The 24,733-nt window shown below is 33.6% G+C and overlaps 1 protein-coding gene across 1 annotated transcript; it reads left to right on the top strand.

Moving 5' to 3' along the window:
* Positions 1–15,709: 15,709 nt before the first annotated feature.
* MARCOL (MARCO like) lies at positions 15,710–20,299 on the top strand. The gene is made up of 2 exons (XM_032250495.1): positions 15,710–15,825; positions 18,963–20,299. The coding sequence occupies exons 1-2, from the start codon at positions 15,777–15,779 to the stop codon at positions 20,297–20,299; spliced, it is 1,386 nt and encodes a 461-aa protein (XP_032106386.1). The 5' UTR covers positions 15,710–15,776.
* The last annotated feature ends 4,434 nt before the right edge of the window (positions 20,300–24,733 follow it).

Here is a 24,733-nt window from a genome sequence, read left to right as displayed (position 1 = left end):
AAGCATAATAATAAATGGCATAACAAGATAGAAGCTGATAAAGGCTATTAGAAAAAAATAAGCAGAATATATTAATATGGATTAAAAATGCCTAGGGAAAGATGGTAACCATTTGCAGTACTAAATCAGTTGGTTCCGGTAGTTTTTATTGGAAGGCCTAGAGATGAAGAAATTGGCCAAGTAAATAAATTGGAGAAGAGCAAAAGGAGACGCTAAAAAATTACCATTAAGATGGTGAAGCATGCCTGTTTTATTCAAGGTTTAGCAAGAAGGCATTGGTGACTGAAGAGAATGTCTAAATAGGCAAATAATAGAAGATGTCAAAGAGGAGTGATCCTGATTCATGAAAGACTTTGTAGCTACTGCTAATATTTTTTCTTTTACCTTGATGCATGAAACGTGTTTCTAACAATGAATATTAAGATTATATTTCTGGTTTTAAAATCTCAAATATATTTTATGCACATAGATGTTACTCCTAATTGCACATAATTAAAGAAGACTGACCTGGCCAGACTGAGAGATGTATCCAATATCTAGATAAAGAGGCAGAAAATAGATTAGATTATGCCAGGAAAACTGTATGAGCATTCTGTTCCATGATTAAAGATTATTGCCCTTGATGGATAAAAATTAAGACATAATGTATTCTTTGGGTACAGCATTGATAAGAGAGGGCATCCTCAAGTCACACAGACCAGAATGTGAATCATGGCTCTGATGTAAGTTATGTACCTTTGAGCAAGTCATTTAGACTTCTTTGTATCATTATTTCTTCATCTGAAAAATAAAGATAATAGTATCTATCTTCTCTTTCTATGATGAAGACTGAGGATACAATGCATGTAAAGCACTTAATCACTAATATATAACAAAAGCCAAGAAGTTAGTAGCTGTTATTATTAAGCTCTGTCATCAGTTTCATCATTGGATTGTCTTCACCAGTCAGGATATTTTGTGTTCTATTACCTAGTTTGAAAATGTGTATCTTTACATTTTACAGCTTTTGGAAATCCTCATGTCAGCTGTTTGTCTCCACCCTCTCATTTGCTTTGTCTGTAGACTAAATTCCATGCTCATTAGAAGTAAGCCCAATTCTCTTCTTTAGTTTCTACTCCCTGAAACAAATTAGCTACTTCTAATGTAGACGTGTAGAAAATTATGTATAGTTTGATATCACTGTGCGTTGGTGAAAGTACTTTTTTTTTTTTTTAGACAAGGTCTCACTCTGTCACCCAAGCTGGAGTGCAGTAGTGAGATCTCAGCTCACTGCAACCTCCCCCTACCTTCTTCAAGCCATTCTTGTGCCTCAGCCTCCCAAGTAGCTGAGACTACAGGCACCCACCACCACACCCAGCTAATTTTTTGTATTTTTAATAGAGACGGAGTTTCACCCTGTTGACCAGGCTGGTCTCAAACTACTGGCCTCAAGTAATTCTCCCTTGGCCTTCCTAAGTGCTGGGTTTACAGGCATGAAGCAACATGTAGGGCCTTGGTGAAAGTACTTATATCTCCTCTTGGAACACTCCCCGCTGGTCAGACCAGATTTCTATCAGTTATCTTCCACACAAAAGGTTCAGTTTCACCACTGTGTCTTTGCCTGTCTGAAATGTCTCTTGTGACATCTTCTGCCACACTGCCTAACTCTTCTTTTCTCATACAAATCTCTAATCTGAATCTTAATCGCACCATTTATTTTAAGGCTTACGTCAGGGACTATATCTGAAAATTGTCATAAACTATCCCTTGTCTAGTTCCGAGCTATTCTTTTGAAATGAAGAGAAAGCATAGAAAACTAAACCACAGAAGACTGGATGACATACATTTATTAGAAGAAGCAGCAAGTCACATAGAAAAGAAGTCAACAGTCAAAATGTAGGGATTTGGGCTACAGAAATAGGAACATTTTCAAACCTCAGTAAACACTCACTTATGATTTATGCATATTGTAGTTTGCATATTTTATACCAAAAAGACAATAAACATTTAATAAAGTATTATGACATACATAATGAAGTTTTTAAAGGAAGATACTGATGTCTGCAATTTACTTTGAGTGGCACTATAGATGGATTAATGGATAGACAGAGGGATAGATATGTGACAACATATATGTGGAATGCAAAAAAACAAGTTGAATAAATCGGAACCGTAGAATGGTAGCTATCAGGCTTAGAGATGGGATGATATGGGAAATTGTAGCTAAAGGGTCTAAATTTGTAGTTTGGTAGAATGAATAAGTAGAGAAACCTAATGTACATAAGGACTATAGTTAATAACTTTGTATCATATGCTGAAAATTTTCTGAGAGAATAGATTTTGGGTGCTCTTCATACACATATACATAAGAAGTTATGGAAAGTGATGTATACATAAATTTGTGTGTAGCAATCATTTCATTATGTATGTGTATATTAAAACATGTATATCTTACACACATGAAATAAAATAATTAAATAACAAGTATGGTACCACAGTAATGATAAAATCTAGGCTTATAGGTGTTCACTGTAAAATTCTTTTAACATTGCTATATGTTTGAAAATTTTTATTAAAAAACATTTTTTTAAATGGCAAAACACTTACGAGAGATTCTGTAAACAATTGCTTATGCTCCCCATTTTTGTGATACCCAGGACAAAACATGCTGTTTCACATATGGTTTGTATTCAAACTTCAAAGCATAAAAAGATAATTTATTTAAACCCAACATCCATATTCATTATTATACCTTCAGGTGACAGTGGGAGCATTGTGAAAATTGAATCATACCAAAACTTTACCATTTACTGTCCTTATTCCTCCACTGCAGTTGATGCCAAGACAAATCTTTCTTATCTCTTCTTCTCTTACTGGTTTTTGAAGGTAAATTCATGAGAAAAATGATGCTGTATGTCAATGAGTAGGCTTAACTGAAAGGGGTTTTCTGGACCCTGCCTGCCTGTCTATGACAATGTTAAGATTTTTTGAAGTAAAATACACACACACACACACACACACACACACACACACACAAAGTTAAAAAGGTTACAACATGAGAAAAAGGTCACAGGAAAAAATAGCTATGATAAACATTGAAATAACTTACCACTATATGGTCAACTAACCCATTTACTCAGTATAGCACACATAAATTGTCACATTTAAATTTAGTAATACTTGTGAACTTTTAGCTCCATTTTTTAAAAGAGGTACCTGAGGAACCAATATTTAAATGATATGTCCATGACCATATAGTTAGTGCGTTGTAAAGTCTGAATTTAAATTTAAGATAGTATCAATCCCATTTTCTAAACTATATACCACAAAATTATGATAAATTGATTGACTTGGATGTAGATGTTGGACAGATTAATCTTGTATAATTGGCGACATCAGAAATAGAAGTATTTAAAGTTTTAAAGTATTAGAGCCTTAAGTGAATGTTTAAAGAGGGTGACATATATCAGCCATAATTTCCAATATGTGCATTATTATTTTAATTTTATGATGGGATTACTGTTTAATCCTGAGAAGGCCTGTGTTAAAACGGACTAACTTTCAATTGGACATCTAATGAGCTGCTTTTTCCTTTCTTGGACTTTCCTTTTTTTTGTTGTTTTTAGCTTTAGCACCAGCAACTTTGAAAAATGTTAGTTCATTTCAGCTCTGTAGTTTGAGTAAAGGGAGGTATAGGCAGAATAAATTTCCCCAGCTTTAGCTGGAGGAAATGTAGAGCTAATAAAAACTGGTACCCTTAATGTCCCAGTTTAGTTCACTACAGCTACCCATTTACACGTGATAAGCATACTCAAAAAATGCAAATGATAAAGCACAGTTGTGTGCCTGCTGGGAATCATTGTACATCACTTTGGTTAGTATTGTCAGCTTAGCAATAAGCTTTCCAATCCATGAGTGGAAGATGTCTTGGATGCATTTATGTCTTCTCTAGTCTCTATCAAAGTGATTTGTAGTTTTCTTTCATAATTGATATTTTATTGGATGTGTTGAAGATCAGGACAAAGACATTTCAATTTGTACACAATTCTTAAAAACATGCTGAAAATCTAAAAAGTCATGCATTGTAATTTTTTTTTAAAAGTTATTCCAGTGGCTTTCTAACTTAAAATTTGGAGGCAAGTTTTCCTTAAGAGGCTATAAAATACAAGTATGTTCACATGTTGATAAGCTATTACATATGAGCCACCAATTCACAATCTAATCACATACACACAACATACTCAAAACTTTAATCTTTCACAGCACATTGACAAAATTTTTAGGAAAACAGGACTACCATGACCAAAAAGAAGTTACAGAGTATATACAATTCTGAAGAGAGAGCCATAATCAGGGAGTGGTTTTCTTTAGGAAACAAACAATTCTACTAAAAACAACATAAGAATTGACATAATTTAAAATGTTGAAGACATTAAATGCAGGACTGTGACTCCATATTGCCATTCAGTGTATGTTTTCTGTTAGAGGATATAAAAACTAACCCCCCATCTATGGAATGTTAACCTGACATCTAAGATAGTAAAAGTCTCCCATAATTCAATATCCCATATTAGTTTCTGGTTGTACCCCAAAATACCTATCAGTGAATGATTTCACCTCTTAAAAAAAAAAGCATACACTTAAAAAACGGAATGAGGTGAGATTCCCTCCACCTTAAAAATGTTTCTTGAGCTATTTAAAACCTTGCATTTACAAAACAGTTGATTAAAATATTCCTCTGGATTGTACATGAAGAGAGACAAGGACCACTGATGAGACATGGGATATGATATTAATCAGACCTGGCTTCTTTCTCTCTGGCTTCATTCGAAGCTGAACTCTTCTCGGTTTTAGTTTCTCCATTTTATGCAGGTAAATATTTAGTTTCTGGCTAACAACTTTGGCCTTTTTTCTCTTTACCTCCTTCTTTCCCCTTTTCATTTTTCACTTTTTTTGGCCTGCAGATTTATCCTTTCCTGATGTCTTTTTTGGCTTCACGTCCACTTTTGCAGGAGCAGGTTCAGCTGACAACAAGGCAGATTTGGGCTCTTCCCTCACCACCCCTTCATCAGGCTGAGCTGATCATCTCTTGGGAGTCTTTGCCGTCGGGAGGACCAGTGCTGGGTGCCTGCAGGCCCCACTGTGCCAAGAGCCTTGGTCTAGCTGAGCTTCCTGGCCACTGCCACTCCTCCCACACCAAAGGACTGAGATCTACGGGGACAGTGGGAGAGGATGGAACCTGTAGTTTTCAATGTACAAGGCTTTCACCTCTTCTGTTAAATTTATTTCTAAGTAGTTTAATCTTTTTGATGCTATTGTAAATGAACTTTTGACATTTGCTTTTTGGGGGTTGTTGTTAATGTGGAGAAACATAAGTGATTTTTGTGTGTTGATTTTGTATCTTGCAACTTTGATATTTTTATTAACTTTAAAAGTTCTTTTAGAGAATCTTTAGGGTACTGCATATAAGATCATGTCATCTGCCAACAGAAATAATTTAATTTCTTCATTTCAAATTTGGACCTCTTTTATTGCTTTTTCTTACCTAGTTTCTCTGGCTGGAACTTCCAATTCTGTATTGAATAGAAGTAGTTAAAATAGGCATCCTTATCTTGTTCCTTATCTTGAGGAAAAAGCTTTCATTCTTTATACACCAAATTTGATGTTACCTGTGAGTTTGTCATACACAGCCTTTATTACGTTGAGAAAGCTTCCTTCTACTGTTAGTTTATTGAGTGTTTTTATCATAAAGTCATGTTGAATTTTGCCAAATATCTTTTCTGCATCAATTGAGATGATCATGAGCTTTTTTCCCTCCCCTTTGTTCTTCTAATTTAGTGCATTTCGTTGGTTGAACTTTATATGGTGAACCGTTCGTTCTGGTGGTAAAGAATAAATCCCACTTGGTCATGGTATATGATCCTTTTAATATGCTGCTGAATACGGTTTGCTAGTATTTTGTTGAGCAGTTTTTGCATCAATAATCATAGGAGTTATTGGTCTATCGCTTTCTTTTTTGTATACTCTCTTTACCTACCTTTAATATCAGGATAATACTGGCCTCATAGAGAGACTTAGGCAGTGTTCCTTTTTAATATTTGGGAAAAAATGGTGTTAATTATTTAAATCTTTGGCAGAATTCACCAGTTAAGTCATCTGAATAAGAACTATTCTTCACTAGGTGGTTTTGATTGCTGATTAAATCTTGTAGCTATAGGTTTACTCAGATTTTCTATTTCTTCATAATTAAATTTTGATAGATTATGTGTTTCCAGAAACTTATTAATTTTATTTAGTTAATCTAATGTGTTGGCACACAATTGTTTATAGTATTATTTTAATTTCTAAAAATTCTGTAAGATTACTATTAATGTATAACGTTTATTTCTGATCTTAGTAATTTGAGAGCTTTCTTTTTCTCTTTCAATATATCTAAAGCTTCACCAATTTTGAAAAGCCATGTTTTGGTTTTATTGATTTTTTTCCATTTTTTTCTAGTTTCTATTTAATGTTTTTGCTTTCATCATTATTTTTTTCCTTTCTTCAGTTAGCTTTGGATTTAGATTGCCCTTCTTTGCCTAGTCACGTAAGTTATACAGCTTGGTAGTTGATTTGAGTTGGTTCTTCTTTTTTTAATTCACCAACATAGATATTTTATAATGACCAATTTTGTTATGAATACTTGGCTAGTAACACACATTTTATAAATAGTTTTATTTTTGCCAAAGAATAACTTTTACCTTTTATTTTTTTCTTTATCTCTTTGGGGTAAGGGTATTTTGAGAGTAGGAATATTCTTAGACTTTTATTTATTGTATCCCCAGTCTATAAGGCAATGAGTGACACATACTTAGTGCTGATAAATGGGATATGGCATCAAGAACTTAAATTTAGAACCAAATTTACATTGGCATTTTATCAGAAATGTGTTATATTTAATGTAATATACAGTGATGTTTTTTTAAAAAATCAAACACCTAGAGTCCTGTCTAGTGTAAAGCACCTTGTGATAGGATATTAGAAATTATAAGAAATGTGGTGACCTGTAAACTAAATGTTCTATCAAAACAAAAACCAGTAAAGATAGAACAGAAAACATGTGAACTAGGTTCAGTCCATGTATCTTTACTGCTTTAGAAAGTTACACTTTTCCAGTAGGGTAAGTCATTTTCTAATATTAAAAATTATATATATATATATATATGTATAAATGTGTGTATATGTGGATATATACATAATTTAAAACATTTGGGTAAATATAATTTGATAATTAAATTATTGAAAAAGAATATAACCAAGATGACTTTTTAATCTAAAAATCTCTAAAAGGATGAAATGTGAATAGGAAATACATAGCAGTCAGAGATGGGTTGATATTCAGAAATGGAATAAGAGCACAAGAGTGGATGCAAAAAACTAGTAGTGAGAAATAAAGAAAACTAACTCTCAACTTTGTTGCTACAAAAGTATATGAAGTCATCTGTTGAGCAATGAAAATGGTAGTGGTAGAGAAAATTTCACAAATCTCAGGTCAGAGCAACAATGGCAATTACCTAAATTACTTTATTTATTATCTGAATAGTTTGGTGTAATAAGCACAGTCCTTAAGTTCTCATTTCACAGGAAACTGTTAGCTCACCCAGTAAAATCTAACTCACTTTGTGGCATTAATCTCGTTAGATGTGCGATGCTTTTGAAGATTTTATAGGCATAAGCAAACGTCATTAAATACTTTCTTACTGAGTTTTTAAAGATGTATCCAGACCCTCCCATATGTGTCATTACTAATTATAGGTTGATTTCTGGGACTTACTGAAAACTTCCTTACTGTTTTATATTCATAAACACACAAGAATCTCATAAATGCATCACTGTGTATGAATTCCTTCCCATCCCCCTAAGAACACTAGCTTTTTGTTTATAAAATCCTAGAATCTGGAAAAAAAAAAACTCACTTCGACTTGCTAATGAGCAATGTACATATCTCATTTGTAGGAAGCAGTTGTGCTATTGTGCTTGGATAAGAAATATGACATGGTAGAAATACACCGAGAGGAATAGAAATGTGAAGCCTAGTAAGGAGACTGTGTAAAGCAAAAATATGTTGAAGGAGAGTGTTCACTTTTAAAAATAGATATAGGGTGTACACCTGCATTTTTGTTATGTGGCTATTTTGCATAGTGATAAAGTCTGGGCTTTTAATGTAACCACTTTTAATGTAAACCACTCCAATGGTGTACATTGTATCCATTAGTTAATTTCTCATAGTTTACATCCCTCTCACCCTCTCAGTGTCTTGAGACTTCAATGTCTGTTACTCAGCTCTCTATGTCCATGTGTACATATTATTTAGCTGTCACTTATAATTGAGAACATGCAGTATTTGACTCTGTTCCTGAGTAATTTCACTTAAGATAACAGTCTCCAGTTCCTGTTGCTGCAAAATACATGATTTTATTTTTTATGGCTAAGTAGTATTCCATTTTCTTTATGTGGACAACACTGACAGACACTTAGGTTGATTCCATATTGTTCTTATTGAGAATAGTGCTGTGATAAACATATAAGTGCAGGTATCTTTTTGATATAATTTTTTTTTTCTGTAGATACGCAGTAGTGGGATTGTGGAATCAAATTGTAGTTCTTTTTTTGGTGATTTGAAAATCTCCATACTGTTTCAACAGAGGTTGTACTAATTTATATTCTTACAAACAGTACCTAAATATTCCCTATTCTCTGCATCCTCATCAACATTACTAATTTTTGACTTTTTAATAGTAGCCATTCTGGCTGGTGTAAGATGGCATCTTACTGTGATTTTATTTTGCATTTCTCTGACTATTAGTAATGCTGTGCTTTTTTTTAAATATAGCTTTTGGTCAATTGTATGTGTTCTTTTGGAAAATGTCTGTTCTTTTTCTACTTTTTGATTTATTTTTTCTTATTGAGTTGTTTGAGTTACTTGTAGATTCTGGATATTAGTCTCTTGTTGAATGCATACTTTGCAAATATTTTCTTCCATTCTGTAGGTTGTCTATTCATTCTCTTATTTCTTTGGCTGTGAAGAAACATTTTAATTTAATTTACTCCCATTGATCTACTTTTGTTATTGTTGCATTTGCTTTTGAGGTCTTAGTTATGAACATTTTACCTAGGAAAATGGGCAGAAGAGTTTTTTCTAGGTTTCATTCTGAAATTTTTATAGTTTCAGGTCTTACATTTAAGACTTTAATTCATCATTTTGTTAACTTTTTGTTTATGGTGAGAGATCAGGGTCTAGTTCTTTTTTCTACATATGGTATCCAGTTTTTCCAGCACAATTTAATGAATATGGTGTTCTTTCCCCAGTGTATTTTTTGTTGGTTTTGTGGCTGTAGGTGCGTGACTTTTTTCTGGATTCTGAATTATTGGTGATACTGGCATGAGATGCAATATGTTAGAGAATATAAGTTGTGAGATTCAATATTTAATATCTTAGTTGATGATACAAGCTCTCACTTACTATTTCATATTTAGACAATAATTTTGTAAATACACTCTAGTGCCCTGCAACCTTTCTGCCCTTCAACTAATTTTCTACAAAGTGGAAGCAATGGTATTTGAAATTTTTTTCAATCATGACACTTTTTAGATGAATCTCATCACCTTTATAGTAAGAATAAGATAAACCCAAGTCTTTAGCATAAAACTCTAGATTTGACCAAGATGCACTAAGAGGGAGTGATGTTACTCTCACACCTAAAACAACTAATAAACTAGACAAAATACACTCAAAAAATGTTTCTCATGCATTGGACACCAGGTACAGGACACTGATTCTCAAGGGAAGAAATAAATGAAGTGAGATCTAAAATGGCACCAGTTGGCTCCCTGGAGAGTTTTCAGGTGAAAGCACAGGAAAGTGAAACCCAAGCAGATCTTACATCTCCATGAGGTGAGGACAAGCAACTGGAGTTCAGAAGGCAGAGTAAGAGAGTTTGGGAGCTCTGCAGAGAAACACTTTCTAGTCTTCAGCTCAATGTTGATCACAATGTGTGTGTAAGAACCCCCCAAATAAAACACATAGAGAATAATCCTTGGTGTTCACACAGGACTGAAAATACTTTGTTGTTCTACCAGCAGAGTGGAAAACTTCACAATACATGAGTAGCATGTAGAGTGTTCAGAACGGCATTGCCTCTGTATTGTGGGGGTACAAATGGCCCTAGAATAAAGTCTACTCTGGTTCATCTAACAAAACATTAAAGCAAGTCTCGCACACACAAAAATATCAAACCTTTTCCAAGTAATTTAATTGCATCCAGGGATAAAGATGAAAAATATTTACGGAAATTTTTAAAAAATCCAATGTCCAACAAAGTGAAATTCACAATGTCTGATATCCAAAGAAGCAGAAAAATATAGCCTGTAATCTGAAAAAATGTCAGTCAGGTAAACAGACCCAGAAATGAGACAAATAGTGTAATTGATGATGAGGGCATTAAATTAGCTATGCTATGTGTTCCAGAAGGTAGAAGAAAAATAGAGCATACTGAGTGATTCAAGAAAGATATGTATTTTTTTAAAGTGTATTTTTAAAGATAAGAAAACACAGTGCTTGAAGAGGAAAATGTACTATATGGTTATTAACAACAGATTAGACAATGCAGAAAAAAAGAATGGTAAACTTGAAGGCACAATATTAGAAATCAACAAAAAGAAAATAGAAAAAATATTCTGAAGAAAAAACAGGAAGAGAGCAATAGTTGTGGAACTTCATGCAGCTGGTGAAAAGTATGAAAAAATGTGGACAAGTAATGGAAATAGTCTTAATTTGATAGAAACTATAAACCCATAGATACAAAGATCTTACTGGATCCCAAGTACAAGAAACAGCAAATACTATAAAATCCTTTTTTCTTAAGTTCCATCTCTGCATTTGTGTCTAACCATTACTCTCATTTCCAAAAAATATACTTTAGTTCTTGTTTGTTTTATTTCCCCAGGATTCTTTATTCTTAGAATGCTGGTTATCCCTTCAAGCGCTTCAATACCTTCTAATAACTCTCAGGGCCAGGTCCTTTGTGGCTCCTGGTCACGACCGTCTCTGCTGGACCATTCCTCCACCCTACTTCCAAGTGAATATGGTCTCTTTAGTGGTTCTCTACTTATAGCTTTAATTAAATTGTTTTTTCTTCTGATGACTGTGAGCTTCTCTTTCTCATCTTTAAAATACCAATAAACAGTAGGTTCCACCCAGCAAGCGTTTGAGAAAAAAATGAAGAATGTGAGCTCTGTGAATATATTTTTGTTATTACAATATTTTCAGCATCTAATAATACCTAGAATAATTAGTGCTCAATTATTACTTCAAAGGAAGAAAGGACTTTTCACTGGTTCACATTTGTAAAACCAAATGTTGTCTATGTAAACTTTGTTTTGCACATGGAGACACAGTACAGAAAAAAGATCCATGAGCTACATCCTTGTGTATATGGACCTGTGTTCATATATATGTTTGTGTGTATGTACATGTAGATTTGATGGTGAGAATATATACAAATACTTAATGAAATAAAAAAGATAATTTCATATATTAAAAGGTATTATGATGACAATAAAACACATTGATTTGGGTTGGAATATTTTAAACAGGAAAATCTTTACTGAGCTAGTAATACTTGAACTGTTACTTCTGGAAAGAAGAAACTGGCCATTTACATTTCTGGGACAGGAATTTTCCAGGCAGAGGAAATAGTAAGAACAAGAGTTATAAGGTAAACAGTGAATGAGATGGATTTGAGAAAGAGAAAGAACACAAGTATGCATGGCATATACGTGCAAGGACCAAAATCAACCTGTGAATTTCTTAAGATTAGCAAGTGAACAAGACCAAGTAACAAGTAAAATAAGTAAAACAAATAAACCACAAACCATCATGCATAGGCTGACTAAAAGCAAGAGGTTGAAGACAATAGCCCCGTGATTCATATTCACCTCGATGTCTAGAGTTTCAAATTCAATGATTATTGAGAGTGCCCTCTTACTTTGTCCAATAAATCCCTTGACTTCAAAATTCCTCACGTCAGCATTTTTATTTTCCTGGTAGTTGTGACACCAAGCCTTACTAATACTGTGCACAAATTGTGCAAATCATCCTATAGGTTACTGCAAAATGAAAGCTCTCTGACCCAAGGCTCTGTTGGAGGCAGGTCTAACATATGCAAAATGGAAGATGATGACTTGATTATAATTATCACCATGTGCTAAACAGGGGAAATTCTGGGTATGTTACTTGTAGTACATTTCATTCCACCTAAACATTACTTTTTGACTATTGTTCCTGTATGTTTAAAAAGGCCTGAAGTTCCTTTGGTTCTGGTATCTCTACTTTTGGGGGAAATGCATTACATAATTAAGGTAGAGAATGTCGCTGACTACCAAATTTATAGGTATTTAGAATCATGTATATAGCCACCTAAAATATATCTTGTGGAATGTCAATAGTGAACTCTGTTAACATATTTTCTATAAACCATGCAGATCTCACTTACCAAGAAGCCATCAGGTACCCTTCTGCTTTTTATCAGTGTTGCCTGTTTATTCCTCTTTGCAGGTGAGTGTTATGGAATTCTGGACCACACTGGTCAATGATTGAAGCTGTAACATGATTGTTTTATGATGATGATAAAGAAGGTTACTCATAGTGACTAAACCTCACACTTTTAATTTAGAAGAAACTTTTATTTATATATTAACTCCTTTAATTTTCACTATAATGCTGTGGGAGAGACAGCTTTATCCAACTCGAAAAACAAAGTTATATGTCAAAATAAGATCTGCTCTAGGTCAAACAGTCCTCTTAATCTAAGAGTCCCAGGATTCAGAGTTATGTCCCCCTTAGGAGACCACAATTAACAACATGCACTTACAAACAGCTGCGTCTTCAAAAAGGAAATGTATATTGAATCAAAAATCCTAAGTCACCTTTGATAAATTGTCTAAAGAGCTTCAACCACTAGAATTTTGCTGAGATCCTCTCATTTTATGAATAGCTGTCATTATTTTTTACCCTCTAGGTAGGCAAAGTGAAGAAATGATTAGATAGTTAAGTATGTAGAGAAAGAGAAAAGAGAGAGAGAGATTAACATTAACTTGCATGACATATAGCTTAAAAAGGACAGATACCTTGGGTCATTTTACTCTGTTGCTATTGTTATTTCCACCAAGTATAATGACTACTGAAAGAAAAGCCTTGGTCTATAACCTTGCTTCAAGACATATGAAACACGTTATCCCCCTTCTTAAAATATGTGGGGTTGATGAGCCTGTTCCAAGCCAGAATTTTGAGCTTACTTTCAAATGTGAAGGAGAGTAAAAATGGAAGATAATTCTACAGGTGAAAAAATTTCCATTATTATAAGAAAAAGTAAATGTTTCAGTTAAGATAACTGCAGTGACTAAAAAAAGTAGTCAAAAGCTTTCTGAAATGATTTGGAAAATAGGTACATAAAGAGAGAGCAATCTTCACGCAACCAAGAACACCTTGTACAAATAGACAGTCTCTGAAACCTCAGAGTATAAACTTGATGAGAGTGTACTTTTTTACCGAAGTACCCTGACCTACAAGGCACTCAGCAATATTTATTATTGAAATTGTTATTATGATATATTAGCAGTATTGGAGTTAGAAAAAATCATGGGGAGGACAGATGATAGCATTGAGTGTTTAAGAGGAAATTGTTTAGGCAAAATACAAATGCATCTATTGTGACCCATTTGTTATTTGAAACTTTACTACATTGAGTTCCATTAATGAGTATCTGCATGCGAAAATAACTTCTATAAAATTTACCTATTTTGATAGCGATATAGAATATAGGAAAACGGTAATTGATTAATCTTGATAGTGTGTGTATTGGCGTATTCGTCCGTTTTCATGCTGCTTATAAAGATATACCTGAGAATGGGTAATTTATAAAGAAAAGGAGGTTTAATGGACTCACAATTCCACGTGGCTGGGGAGGCCTCACAATCATGGCAGAAGGCAAATGGCATGTCTTACATGGCAGCAGATAAGAGAAGAGAGAATTAAGCAAAAGGGGTTTCCCCTTATAAAACCACGAGCTCTTGTGAGAATTATCCACTAACACAAGAACAAATATAACTGCTTCATGATTCAATTATCTCCTACTGGGCCCCTCCCATAACACATGGGAATTATGAAAGCTACAATTCAAAATGAAATTTGAGTTGGGCCACAGCCAAACCATACCAATGGGTTTTCACTGCACAATTCTTTCATTTTGCCTGTATATCTCAGCTGTTCATAATAAAATTTTTGAAATATTCACCTGATCTGTGTGTGTGTGAGTGTGTGTGTATATAACACACATACATGTATATGTATATATATAAAAATCCATCTATGTGTGTGTGTGTATATATATATACATATATATATATACATGTGTGTATATATGTATATATATGCATGTTTGTGTCTGTGTATAAACAATCCAATGCTGTTGAGTTCTATAAGCTTCTTTTGACACTCATATGAATTCCAGTCAATTTAGAAGATAATTACGCAGGGAGTAAAAGTTGCTTTCTTACTATAGGAAACTTAAACTTTGTCTCTTTTGATGCCATAAAATTGCTTTCTTGATTAAAATAAATCATCTATCATTTTCAAACTTTTCCTTCTTCTAAATAAGTTGAAGGGAAATCAAATACAAGCCAGAACCACTAATTCTGAAAATTTTAGAATTGGAAGTAATTGTAAAAATCATCTAGTTCATCTCTCCTCCTAAAGTTGAAATTTTCTTTAGAACTCTAAAATATTTATTCTCTACTTCCTTTTACTATTTCTGCTATCTGTAACTAAACAGATCAAAAAATATTTGTCTTCTCCAGTGTGATGCCCTTGAGAAAATGAAGTCAATGACCGTAACAGTCCTGAGTTTGTGCCGATTTGAGCTTACATTTCCTACTGCTGTGAATCTACTTCATGCTTTATGGTCTCCAGACCTCACATTATCAAAGTTACCTTTTGGACATGCCCCATTGATTCAAGTTTCTCTTACTTAGAGAAACCAGTCTGGAAGACAATATTCCAATGTCTTATAACATTAAGCTTATGACCAACTAAAAATGCCAAGGTGATTTTCACATGAGCTGCTGTTTGACATAATAACTTGAAGCAACAATGCCAATTGTGTAATGTTATTTCTTAAACATGAGATCTACTGTATCCTGTTGCCTCATAAAAATGTATTACCTGTCATCGTTCATCTTGATGAATACTGTATGCATTCATTGCTATGAATGACCAATATTCAATGCATTTTTACCTGCTTTTAAAAGATAATTTGAGGTACATAATTGACGTATAATTCACTTGAAAATTTCTCTTGTGGTCATATAAACTTGGAGAACAAATCATAATACTAACTGAAGATAAGCCATCCCTTAACAATAAAAATGTGAACACTGAATTTACCACTTTCCCACATGGATTTCATCATTTTAATTTTCTTCTGGAAAGAAGATATCTAATGGACGCATATTAAAGTTTGAATATTTGTGAGAGTTGGGGCATGAAGCTAATTTTGAAAATAACAGTTCATTCAAGAAGCAATACCTTCCAGTTTGTGAAAATGACTGTAATTTATTAAAGACAGTGACAGTGTTTGACAGTTAGGGTTAAGAACTTTTCAAATATATAACATGGTGGTGATCAGCATGGTTTATTTGAAGAGCACCTGCTGCAGAGTTAGGCTTACCTCGCACAACAGTCAAGTCTGAAACAACTGACCATGAGGGCTTTCATTTTCTTTTCCTTCATGCTCCTGGCCATGTTCTCAGGTAAGAAAGTCAGTCAATAGCTTTCCTTCCGACTCTCAAAATAAAGAATTAGGAATGTTAAGTGATTTAACAATACTTTGTCAAAAGATTTAAAAATAGATAATTCATCAGACAGAGAAATGGAAGAAGATAAATTTCCAACGAAATAAATGTAGATCCAAAGTCATAAATATAGTGATTGAATGAAATAAGAGTGAATAGTTTGGTGTGGTGGAAGAGAAACAGGTACAGGGGACTAGGGAAGGCAAGACATTAGACTAGAAAGATGAATTTAGACTAAAAGGCTTACTAATTTGTGAATATTCAAGTTCATAGTTTATAAGGAAATGGTTTTGTGATATGATCTGGCTGTATGGTCAAATAATAATATGTTCAAATCCTGATTTTTTTCCCATTCATGTGATTTGAGGAAACTTGTTAAACTTACTTGAATCTCAATTTTCTAATTTGCAAAATTAAAATTTTCATACATTTTTATAGGGTTGTTTCAGGAACTATACAGATAAATAACTTTAATTACCATTAATTGAGTTTTTCTAGGTACTTGACTCTCAACTTGTTTTTCTCTATTCCTTACTTCAGTATAGGTAGGTGATTTTCAGAGATGTAAATTTCTAGCTTTGAGATGTAAATTTCTCAAGATAATAATCAACTCAGTTAATTCATTTCTAAAGATAAAAATTACGATAATGAAATGGATTCTAATTTATCTCCAAATCATAAGCTCCCACTTGACCATTTTTCTTATACCTAGTGAAATGAAATAATAAAGTGCCTCAGACCCTCCACTTCTTATATTTGTGGTTCTCTTCTCATTGAAAATACTGCAAAGCTGTTTCAGAGTTTTGAGTACAAGAGTGATTATATTCATCTTGTTAAGAAAGATCAGTCATGTAGTAATATTGAAAATAAATTAGACGTAAGAAAAGCTGTACAGTAATGCCACTGAGGAGCTGCTGAAGTAACAGAGTTAAGGAAAAGGGAGGGCTAAGAGATAGAATTGGAGAAAGGAGGAGAACGATACGTGTGTGTGTGTGTGTGTTTAATAGGGAAACAGGTATACATATAAAATTACTTTATAGAACATATATTTCATATTTCATTATAGCAGGTACTGTAACTGTTGTGACCTTCAGTGCCTTGCTAAATGCTAGAAGTTATTTGTTGATGGAAGAAAGTGTGTTAATTAGTACCGGATGTGGTACTAATACATATCTAGTGGTTATATTTATATAGATTGGAAGATGAAGAAGAGAGATGAATCAGAAAAGCAATGCTAAACACATCCTAGTGTTTGTAAAATCAGAAGGAAAAAAATACAAAACAAAACAAAGCTGAAGATAGTTATTTCCCAAGTATTTCGCTTAAAAAAATAGATAGTGAAACCACATAATATTTTAATTGCCTCTTACCACTCCAAAATTCACTCCTAGTTTTTATTTCATAAATTTACTTATCAATGTAAGAAATTATGCATTATTAGGATTTTCATTGATTCATTACTTACAATAGCAGATTGCTAACAGCTAAGCTTCTGTGCCTGGACAAGATCTTAATCACCTGCAGTAGTATACCGTTAGCATGCTCAGCCCATACTAACTGATTATCGTTTGACTTTACTTAAATGGGTTTGAAGGTAAAAATATGTATATTTGTAAAAATATAAAGCGGAGCAATTGAAAATTCAAGTGAGACCCTAAGTATAAGTCTGAAATAATCAACAGTGGAATGATTTTAAATTGCATATATTGAAAAAAATAGCAAGGAAGCCTATGCAGAAAACAAAATGTAAGCCTAATTAAAACCTTTAAGAGAACCCCATCTTAGGAAAGTGAATTTAAAAAGATGAATTATCAAGAAAGAAGAAAAAGATGAGAAAAATATGCACTTCTTCCAAAAAAAAAAAAGGATGCCCAATGCAATACTTTTATATTTAGCTCTAAAGTCATTCCGTTTGTTTATTCATTATTTTCTAGATCCTGTTCATTTTGGAATATAATCTGATAAACATAAAACATATATACACACACAATTATATATACATATTAAATTGACTTGAAGGTACAAATGCGTATATTTATGGAAATATAAAGCAAAGCAATCAAAAATTAAAGTGAGACCCTAGGTATAAGTCTGAAATACACAAATATATAATTATATAGGTACTAAATTATATTTATTATATATAATGAAATATATATAATATATTTATATTTATTTTAAATTTATTATATTTATTACATATTTATAATATATAATAAAAATTATATATTTCATTACATAATGAAATATATAATAAATATAATTTATTATATATAAATAATAAATATATATTTCATTATATATAATAAATATATATATTTCATTATCCACAATAAATATATATATTTCATTAGGTCATAAGTAAGCCTCCAAAATAAATTGGAGAAGCTATAAAACATAGGTTTTAAGAAATAATCATGATATTTACCATTCTCATTTAACCAAAATAGAAAGAAGAAATATAATCACCAGAGAGAGCATTGTTGATCCTAAGGCCTTTTGTTGGAAATGGTGAACATAAAGCTGATTGAAAGAAATACGTTCTGAAGGAGAAGGGAAGCATCTGTTTTGGGGATGGAACTGGAAAGAAAGATGGCTACAGATAGTATGTACAGGGTTGGAAGAGAGAAGAAGAAAGTAGGGCTCATGTCTGCCAGCCTTTTCCTGTCTAGAAAGTTGATGGCACCATCTGTAAAGTGAAGCTGGAAAATTAGGAATAAAGTATTTGATGTGAAAAAATAAGTTTATAATAGGCAGTGTGCAGAGCCAGTTTGATTCATCAGAAAACCACTTAAAGGAATTGGGGGTAGAATGATGGCTCAATTTACATAATACAGACTTTGTGATTTAGAAATGAGGCAGGTTGGATTGACCTCTAATTTTTGAAATTTATGTAGTACAGTGAAGAAAAAAAAGGAAGGAACCCAAGTATTCATGATATGAGGAAGAATGGGAAGATTCTACCTTGGGGCTTGGTTAAAAAATCAAAAAAGCATTAAAAACAAACTATATCTTGGACAAATGTTGTTGATTTACAATTATTTAATGTAAATAACTTTATTTCATTTTTTTTTCTGGTTGTGTTATCATTCCAGCATCTTCAACCCAGATTTCAAATACCAGTGTTTTCAAACGAGACCAGAATCCAGAACCTGCACATATTCTGGAGGAAAAAAATGAAGCTAACCACCTAGGAGGACAAAGGGATTCTAATAAGCAAGGAGGTAGTTATACACAAGGAAATACAGGAACATTTAGTCTTCAAGGACAACCAGGATATTTTAACAAGCTAGGGAATCCAAGGAATTTTAAGCAAGGAAGACCAGGAGTTTTGAACCAGCCTGGGATTTTAAAGAATTCAGGAAAATCTAACCAAAAAGGGAATCCAGAATCTTCTAATATGCAAGAAAAATCAGGATCTTCTAGCAAACTAGGGAAACCAGTATTTTCTACCCATCAGAGAAATCCAGGGTCATCTGGCCAACAAGGGAAACCAGGGTCATTTAGCCAGAAAGTGATGGTGGAGTCATCTGGCCAACAGGGGAAGCCAGGATCAGCTAGCCAACAAGGGAATCTAGGGTCATCTACCCAGAAAGGGAATTTAGGATCTTCTAGTCAACAAGGGCATCTAGGGTTATCTAGCCATCAAGGGAAACCAGAGTCATCTAGCCAGCAAGGGAAGCCTGGGTCATCTAGCCAACAAGGAAATCTAGGATCTTCTAGCCAGCAGGGGAAACCAGGATCTTCCAGCCAGCAGGGGAAACCAGGATCTTCTAGCCAACAGGGGAAGCCAAGGTCATCTAGCCAACAAGTAAATGTGGGATCTTCTAGCCAACAAGGGAAACCAGGGTCTTCTAGCCATCAAGGGAAGCCAGGGTCATCTAGCCAACAAGAAAATCTAGGATCTTCTAGCCAACAAGGAAAACCAGGGTCTTCTAGCCATCAAGGGAAGCCGGGGTCATCTAGCCAACAGGGGAAGCCAGTGTCATCTAGCCATCAAGAGAAACCAGGGTCATCTAGCCAACAAGGGAAGCCAGGGGCATCTAGTCAACAAGGAAATCTAGGGTCATCTGGCCAGCAAGGAGATCTAGGATCTTCTAAGCAGCAGGGGAAGCCAGGGACATCTAGCCAGCAAGGAGATATAGGGTCATCTGGCCAGAAATGGAAGCCAGGGTCATCTAGCCAACAAAGAAAGTTAAGGTCACTTTACAACCATCAACAAAGAAAAAATATCGACAACACTTTGAATGACAATATAATGGACTTTCAGGTTAGTGTTAATACCTTCATTTTCTCTGTCAACTTGCCCCAGCAGTTCTATTTTCTAAGACTTAAAATGCTTAAAGGAACACTATGTATTAATGACAAATCACTTGCAATGACACTGATTAAACAAAATAAGAACTTTGGAGCTGATTATTTTTATGCGTAACACTTATGATTATTAATGAATATACTGCCTTTCTATTCTTTCATTCCCCCATATCATTTTCCACTCAAGCCCCCTCTACCTATACTAGAATAAATCAGACTCTCATCAACTGAACCTACACCTCTGCCAGGTTTAACTTTCATGTTCATTTTTATCCAATCAACAATCTATAAATTACTGAAGTAATATTTCTAAATCAAAAATCCTCTCTGATATTTTAGACCCCTGCTCAAAATTCCCCGGTGGCTTCGTTCTACGTAGAAGGTGTAACTTAAACTCTTAAACGTGGAATTTACAGATTTTCATGATTATATTGCGTACTGTTTAGTTTCATTTCGTGTCACTGTTGCTCACACACCACCCATATTATACAGAGCCCTTTGATTTTCCACTCATGTATTCCTAATACTAATGATTTCCTCTATTATTGAACCACCTTATTACTTTGTAATTGAGTGTCTATTTATTCAGTTAGATAATGAACTTCTTGAAGAAAGTACCATTTATTTTTAAACCTGTATCCCCAGAGCCTAGAATAGGTGTGGCATATAGTAGTTCTCTTGAACTGCATGTTAGATGGATAAATGCCTGCTACTTGGAAGCCATCATTGCAAATAGGTGAATATCTATCTGATCCATGTTCCCGGTGTTCCCTTCTGAGTCTTGCTGTGCTTTTACTGTCACTTGCCAGCTTCTCTGCCAACAATCAGCCTCCTAATTTATTTAACAATTACTCTCAATCCTCCATTTGATACTGACATTCAAAACAGTTTTCTAGAACGCTTCCTCTACCTCATCGTCTTAATGGAAACTGTATTTTTTACCTCATAAATTTTTATTCCTCACAAGCCTTTCATATAAAGGCCACTTGTTCTCTTAGTCATTGTCACTTGGCTGACATGAAGGAGTAATCCCTCAGAGAGACCCCTACCATTCAGAACTTAATGCCATCACCAGCGGGTCTCTGAGTTTTTAGGAAGTCACTTAAATTTTACAATTTTACATTTATTCTAGAATAGGAGAAATAACCATGTCCACTTAACAGAGTATGTGTGAAATAAATTGATTGTCATGAAAGGGTTGTATGATTTGGAAAACATAGAGGTATTTTTTATCTCCCTGTAACATCTCAGCTCTGAGAATACTGCATCCTCTATCAAAAATATCTCATCATTCTCATTAATGTCTCTGTTCTCACCTGCTAGCCAAAGCTTACTTATGTTCACAGGCTTCTGTCATCCAGCTCACATCCAAAGGAAGTGCCTTAGGTATTATTTAAGTAAATCCTGCATAATCCTACTTCCTCTATAACTTTTCTTTCATGGACATACAAAAAAAGGGATTCAATAAATTATGACTGTGTTTACATGATTTGCATTTGCTAGTATGACTTTTCCTTGACTATGGTTTTTCCATGTAAAGGAAGACTTGTCTCCAAAAATTTAAAACAAAGGCAGTATGACATGTAGTAAGAGCAGGGACTTTGGAGTAGATAATAGAGTTTGAATCACATCTTGGACATTTAATCTGTTCATAATCTCTGGTCTGTCAATAAATCCATTATGCCTTTATGCATGCAGCTATAAAATAGGACAAAATATACTCTTTTTAAATTGTTTTAATTTTTTGAAAATACATGGTATGTATGTATATTTATAGGTTACATGAGTTATTTTGATACAGTCTTGCAATGTGTAATAATCACATCATGGTAAATGGGGTATCCACATCCCCAGCATTTATCCTTTGTGCTACAATCCAGTTATACTCTTTGGTTATTTTAAAACATACAATTAATTATTTTTGACTAGAGTCACCCTGTAGTGCTAGTGAATGCTAGGTCTTATTCATCCTTTCTATATTTTTACACCCCTTAACCATCTGCACTTCCCCTTCCTCCCCCAGCTACACTTCCCAGCTTCTAGTAAACATTCTACTCTCTATCTCCATGAGTTCAATTGAAAAAAATTTTAGCTCCCACAATAAGTGAGAGCATGTGAAGTTTGTCTTTCTGTGTTTGGCTTATTTCACTTAACCTAATAGCCTTCATTCAGTTCCACCCATATTGTTGCTGATGATGGGATCTCATTCTTTCTTACGGCCGATTTGTGTGTATTTTTTATTGGCTGAATTTTTATGGCTCCATTGTATATATGTATCACATTTTCTTTATCCATTCATCTCTTGATGTAAACTTAAGTTGCTTCCAAATATTGGCTATTGTGAATAGTGCTGCCATAAACATGGGAGTGGACATAGCTCTTCAATATACTGATTTCCTTTCTTTTGGGTATATCACTAGAAGTGGGATTACTGGATCGTCAGGTATCTCTATTTTTCGTTTTTGAGGAACCTCCAAACAGTTCTCCATAGCATTTATATTAATTTGCATTCTTACCAACAGTGTATGAAGATTCATATACATTTCCTCCACATTCTCACCAGCATTTTTACTGCTTGACTTTTGAAGAACCATTTTAACTGGGACGAGGATATATATCATTGTAGTTTCTTTTTGCATTTCTCTAATGATTAATAATGCTTAGCACCTTTTCATATACTTGTATTTATTTTTTTGAAAAATATTTATTTGTATTTATTCTTTGGAAATATATTCATATAGATTTTTTGCCCATTTTTAAATTGAATTATTAGATTTTTTACTGTAGAGGTTTTTTGAGCTCTTTACATATTCTGGTTATTAAACCCTTACCAGATGAGTAGTTTGCAAATATTTTCTTTAGTTCTGTGGGTTATCTCTTCACTTCATTGAATGTTTCCTTTGCTGTGCAGTTTTTCAACATGGTGTGGTCCATTGGTCCATTTTCTCTACGGTTGTCTGTGCTATTTACATATTACTTAAGAAATCTTTGCCAGTCCAATGTTCAAGAGAGTTTCACCAAAGTTTTCTTGAAATAGTTTCATAGTTTGAGATCTTAGATTTGAACCTTTAGTCCATTTTGTGGTGATTTTTGCATATGGTGAGAGATAGTGTTGTGGTTTTATTTTTCTGTATATGGATATCCAGTTTTCTCAGCATCGTTTATTGAAGACTATCCTTTCCCCAGTGTATATTCTTGGCACCTTTGTCAAAAATGGGTTCACTGTGGACATATGGCTTTATCTCTGGGTTCTCTATACTGTTCCAGTGATTTCCATATCTGCTTTTATGCCAGTATCATGCCATTTTGGTTACTATAGCTTTATAGTATAATTTGAACTCAGGTAATGTGATTCCTCAAGTTTTCTTTTTGTTTTCTTTTGCTTAGGATAGCTTTAATTATTCTAGATATTTTGTGTTTCCACATAAATTTTAGCATTGTTTTATCTATCTTCATGAAAAATGTCATTGGTATTTTGATAGGGATTGCATTGAATACATAGATTGTTTTGGGTAACATAGACACTTTAACAACATTGATCATTCCAACCCATGAACATAAAATATCTTTCCATTTTTTAGTGCCATCTTTAATTTCTTGCACCAATGTTTTAGAGTTTTTATTGTAGAGATTTTTCACTTCTTTGGCTCAGTTAATATCTAGGTATTTAATTTAATTTGTAACTAAGGTAAATTGAATTACTTTCTTGATTTCCTTTTTAGATTGTTCATTATTGGCGCCTAAAATCCTACTGGTTGTTCTATGTTGATTCCTTTCCTGCAAATTTACTGAATTTGTTTATCAGTTCAAATAGTTTTTTGGTAGAGCCTTTAGGTTTTATTCAAATATGAGATCAGATTATCTGCAAGCAAAGATAACTTGGCCTCTTTATTTCCAATTTGAAAGCCTTTTATGTCCCTCTTGTCTGATTGCTCTAGGAGGACTTTCAGTACCATGTTGGGTAAAAGTTGGGCATCCTTGTTGTGTTCCCAATCTTGGAGGAAAGGGTTTCAGTTTTCCCTTATTTAGTTTAATACTGGCTGTGAGTCTGTTGCACACTGCTTTTATTTTGTTGAGATATATTCCTTCTATATCCAGATTTCTAAGGCTTTTTATCATAAAGAGACGTTGAATTTTATCAAATGCTTTTTCAGCATTAATTAAAATGATCATATAGTTTTTGTTCTTTATTTTGTTCACATGACATATCACATTAATTAACTTGTATATGTTAAACCATCCTTGCATCCCTAGGATAAATCCCACATGGTCATGATAAACTATCTTTCTAATGTGTTGTTGAATTTGGTTTGCTAGCATTTTGTTGAGAACTTTTGCATCAATATTCATCAGAGGCATTGGGCTATAGTTTTTTTTTTGTTTTTTTTTTATCTTCTGATGTCTCTTTGTCTGGTTTTGGTATAAGGATAACATTGGACTCATAGAATAGGATTGGAAGTATTCCCTTCTCTATTTTCCAGAATAGTTTGAATAGAAATGATATTAGATCATCATTAATTATTTGATAGAAATAAGCAGTGAAGCCATCAGA

Source organism: Sapajus apella, unplaced genomic scaffold (assembly GCF_009761245.1).
Source record: "Sapajus apella isolate SASKATOON/1434 unplaced genomic scaffold, GSC_monkey_1.0 scaffold71, whole genome shotgun sequence".
Classification (NCBI taxonomy): domain Eukaryota; kingdom Metazoa; phylum Chordata; class Mammalia; order Primates; family Cebidae; genus Sapajus; species Sapajus apella.
This window is presented reverse-complemented; position numbering and strand designations above follow the sequence as displayed.